Consider the following 4,386-nt stretch of genomic DNA (forward strand, 5'->3'; position numbering starts at 1 on the left):
TTTTTTTTTTTTTTTTTTTTGAGACGGAGTCTTGCTCTGTCGCCCAGGCTAGAGTGCAGTGGCCGGATCTCAGCTCACCGCAACCTCTGCCTCCTGGGTTCACGCCATTCTCCTGCCTCAGCCTCCCGAGTGGCTAGGACCACAGGCGCCCACCACCTCGCCCGGCTAATTTTTTGTATTTTTAGTAGAGACGGGGTTTCACCGTGTTAGCCAGGAGGGTCTCGATCTCCTGACCTCGTGATCCGCCCGTCTCGGCCTCCCAAAGTGCTGGGATTACAGGCTTGAGCCACCGCGCCCGGCGTGAACATTTATCTTAACATTATTCTGAACTAAAAAGAAATGGAAAGGTAATTCTATTCCCTGCCCTCCAATCCTATCACAACACAGAAAGCGCTTCCAAATCAAACATTAATAATTTCTATATTAAATCTTCTCCTGAGTTAGATACACCACCACTCATTCCTGTTGGGCCAAGTTCAGATAACTGAGAGGCCATGCTAATTCTGATACTATATGCTAAAAAGAAAAATATCATTAACTGAAGAAAAAAATTCTCCTAATATCATTTGTTTATCCAATCCCACTACACAAACCCTATGTTATACTCCCTACAATATTATCAGTTGTATGACCCCTTTCTGCCCAATAACTCCTCTGCCCAAACCCAACTAGACTCAATAATGAAGGCTGCAGAGTCAAACCTCTGTCCTGCTATGCTGGTCCCTTTGAAAGCCAAGGGGCAAACATAATTTTACACAGTAAAATGAAGGACAGATGCCATGTACTTTATATCTTGTGAGAAGGCTCCCTGAATTGGACTGGTGTCCTTGAATTTCACATGGGTACACACACACACACACACACTGTACCTTGCAGTGTACACGTCTGATAGAAGACATCCGCCTCCAGCTATCTGTAATTACTTTTTACCTGCTCCAAAGATATGTACGGATGTAAGCAAGATAAATATTCACCTTCTGTCCCTCTTCAGTGGTTTTCTGCAGGATGACAATACTACCAAACCACTAGAGGAGAGGGGCTTTAAGTTGTCTATAAGGCTACGTTCTTTTTCAAGTCCAGGGACAGCAGAGTAGGTCCTTTCAGAAGAAAATGTCCAAAGGATGTTCAAAAACAAAGTGAACGATGCTCATTTGGAAGAATGCCAATTACTCCTTAAGCTTTGGAAAGACCCCTCTGGGCCCAGAGCAGCCAGTCCAAGAGGCTGGCCCCACCAACACACCCAAACATCTGGTAATCTAGTGGTTTCCAAGTAAGTGGGAGCCTTGCTAGAATGTTGCCCCTGGGATCCATGCTGTAGGACCGCCTTGTAACAAAGTCCTTTTGGTTCTATAATAACTAAATTCCTTGGATGGAATCCAAGATGGACCTGGTTTATACGAAATTAAACTCTGTAGCATGCCATGGTTACAGTAAACTTTCAATATGTATTATATTCACTATGAATTTCAGAAACCAAACAATAATAAGTGACAAGTGTTTATGGGGTAAAATTTTAGTTTCTGCTGCCACAGACAACTTTGGGGTAGGCAGTAAGCTTTTAGATACAATCCTCTCATGTAAACAACCACTTCAGATAAAAAGACAATTTAGTGTTATTAAACCACAGGTTGAAAAAGGGAGGAGCTAGCCAGCCATTACCTGTAAGGGGTAAGATTGTTGAGAGGGGGAGGAGTATCACAGGTATTGTATGTTTCTAAGACAGGCACCGGGAGAGAGTTTCTGTCAAAAAGCTTCTGGTCTTGAATGGTGGAGCTTCTGAAGGCTTTTCGGGTGTTGATTCCTTGTAGTGACACTGAGAGAAGATGGAAGGCGTTAGAAAATGGACGACAGGCTATTTGAGCAAACACTGAGTCACACCAGTCAGAGAGGCCTCAGCTGCTGCATTTCTTGGCTGCGGCTGTCTGCAGTCAGGCTTTTTTTTCCCTCCCCCTCTGGGGAAGCCCCACAAGGCTGTCAGCAGCCCAGTCATTTCACGACTGAACAAAATGAGGCAACACAAAGGTTTACTATGTGGCCAGATCTAGCAGGCCTCTCCTTAGGAGGAATGAATCTTCCAAGTACTTTTATGGTAGCAAAATACGATTGAGGGAGGGGAAATTTGAGAAAGAAGGAATTGGGGAAATGGGAGAAAGGAGTGCATGGGGGTGTGGTGGAGCTAAAAAGGTTCTTTCCAGCACTCAGGCTTGTGTCACTTCAAAGCAGAACTCTATAGGTCTCTGTGATTTCTCCCCTCACTTTTTTTTTAATAAATCAGGGGGAAAAAATTCTACAAAACTGCTCAGCAGAGCCTGCAAATGCTGAGCTCAGCTTTCTTACCTTCTTCTTCCTTGGGATCCAGCTGAGTGACTTTAACTTGTAGTCGGTCGACCCTCTCAGCAAGGGAGCTTACCCGAGAGGCAAAGGTATTTGCCTGGGTAAAGAGCTCTCCAAAAATGTCCTCTGCATATTTACCTGGGAAGAGCAAAGAAACCAAGTCACTAGTGCATAGAAGTAACGTAAATGGTCAGAAAAACTGGCTACTAAAGATCGTGTTCCCTAACCACCAAACACATACTATACACACACATACCCTAAGACGGTTTGGGCTATATGCAGATGACTGCTCTTAGAGAAATACTCTTCATAGTTTAGGAAGTCTGCATATGTTCTATAACTAATAGAGTCTTCTTGACAGATGTGAACAGTCATGAGACTCAAAACAGGCTGAATAAAACTGAAAGGTGTAATGCAAAAAATTAAGCCTGGAAGAACAGATAGTATTTCTATACATTTCCAGCCTGGGCAACACGGTGAAACCCCGTCTCTACTAAAAATACAAAAATTAGGCAGGTGTGCTGGCAGGCACCTATAATCCCAGCTACTAGGGAGGCTGAGGCAGGGGAATCATTTGAACTTGGGAGGCGGAGGTTGCAGTGAGCTGAGACTGAGCCACTGCACCCCAGCCTGGGTGACAGAGCGAGACTAAAACTAAACTAATAAAATAACACTACACATTTGCCCATAGCCCTTAGCCTCTTATTGTTCTGTAAAAGTACCTTATAAAATGGTTCTGAAAAACAGATTGGGAGTTTAGAGGACATTCTAGGTATCTAAAATTAACATGAAAAGTAAGAAATTAGTTCCTCAATGGAGCCTTGAAAGTACAGTGTGAACAACTATGATTAGTGTGTTAAATGTGAGGGGCCCTGAGCTTATCAACAACCCATAGCAGAGATGTACAACTTCTTTTAAGAGGTGGAAAGGTTACTTTATGTTTTATAACTTATAATTTGTTTTTTCTTTTTTTGGAGACAGAGTCTCCCTCTGTCGCCCAGGCAGCAGTACAGTGTGGCATGATCTTGGCTCACTGCAACCTCCATCTCCTGGGCTCAAGCAATTCTCATGTATTAGCCTCCTGAGTAGCTGAGATTAAAGATGCGCACCACCATGCCAGGCTAATTTTTGTATTTTTGGTAGAGATGGGGATTTGCCAGGTTGCCCAGGCTGGTCTCAAACTCCTGGCCTCAAGTGATCTGCCCACCTTGGCCTCCCAAAGTGCTGGGATTACAGGTGTTGAGCCACCATACCCAGCTTGTCACCTACAACTTTCAAAGTCTTTGCTCTAGGTTACAGTCCTTCAAATCTACATCTCAGGAACCAAGTGAAAAGCTGAAACTTTCAAGCCCTCTGAAAAGCAGCATACCAGTGGTCTCTTTCCACAATGTCTTGTTTTTTAGAAAAAGAAAAGTTCCGTACTTTCAACCCTGGAATGCAAGGAGAATCTGCAGCCAAAAAAACATAACAGCAATTTGACACTACCTCTATATTGTCATTCCAAGCCACAGGCACATTCTTACTAGGAATGAAAAGTGGTGCATACGAATAAATATACCATCTGAGCTTTTTTTTTTTTCCCCCAGACAGAGTCTTGCTCTATCCCCCAGGCTGGAGTGCAGTGGCGCAAAATCTCGGCTCACTGCAGCCTCTGCCTCCTGGATTCAAGCGATTCTCCTGCCTCAGCCTCCTGAGTAGCTGGGATTATAAGTGCCTGCCACAACACCCGGCTTATTTTTTTGTTTTTAGTGGAGAGAGGGTTTCATCATGTTGGCCAGGCTGGTCTTAAACTCCTGACCTCAGGTGATCTGCCCACCTCGGCCTCCCAAAGTACTGGGATTACTGGCATGAGCCACCGTGCATGGACCTATCATCTGAGCTTCTTGCAAGGTGAAGGCAAGCATAAGAGACTGTGCCCAGGCCGGGCGCGGTGGCTCAAGCCTGTAATCCCAGCACTTTGGGAGGCCGAGACGGGCGGATCACCAGGTCAGGAGATCGAGACCATCCTGGCTAACACAGTGAAACCCCGTCTCTACTAAAAAATACAAAAAA

At 44.6% G+C, this 4,386-nt stretch overlaps 1 protein-coding gene across 1 annotated transcript; it reads right to left on the reverse strand.

The window, feature by feature from the left end:
• Positions 1-1,652: 1,652 nt before the first annotated feature.
• On the reverse strand, positions 1,653-2,512 carry LOC111531976 (wiskott-Aldrich syndrome protein family member 2-like; the record flags this gene model as incomplete). The annotated part of the gene is made up of 2 exons (XM_026449963.2): positions 1,653-1,813; positions 2,338-2,512. Coding segments are annotated over 2 exons (333 nt in total), but the record flags the coding sequence as incomplete, so codon positions are not given.
• Positions 2,513-4,386: the final 1,874 nt, after the last annotated feature.

This window comes from Piliocolobus tephrosceles, unplaced genomic scaffold (genome assembly GCF_002776525.5).
Source record: "Piliocolobus tephrosceles isolate RC106 unplaced genomic scaffold, ASM277652v3 unscaffolded_7467, whole genome shotgun sequence".
Taxonomy (NCBI): domain Eukaryota; kingdom Metazoa; phylum Chordata; class Mammalia; order Primates; family Cercopithecidae; genus Piliocolobus; species Piliocolobus tephrosceles.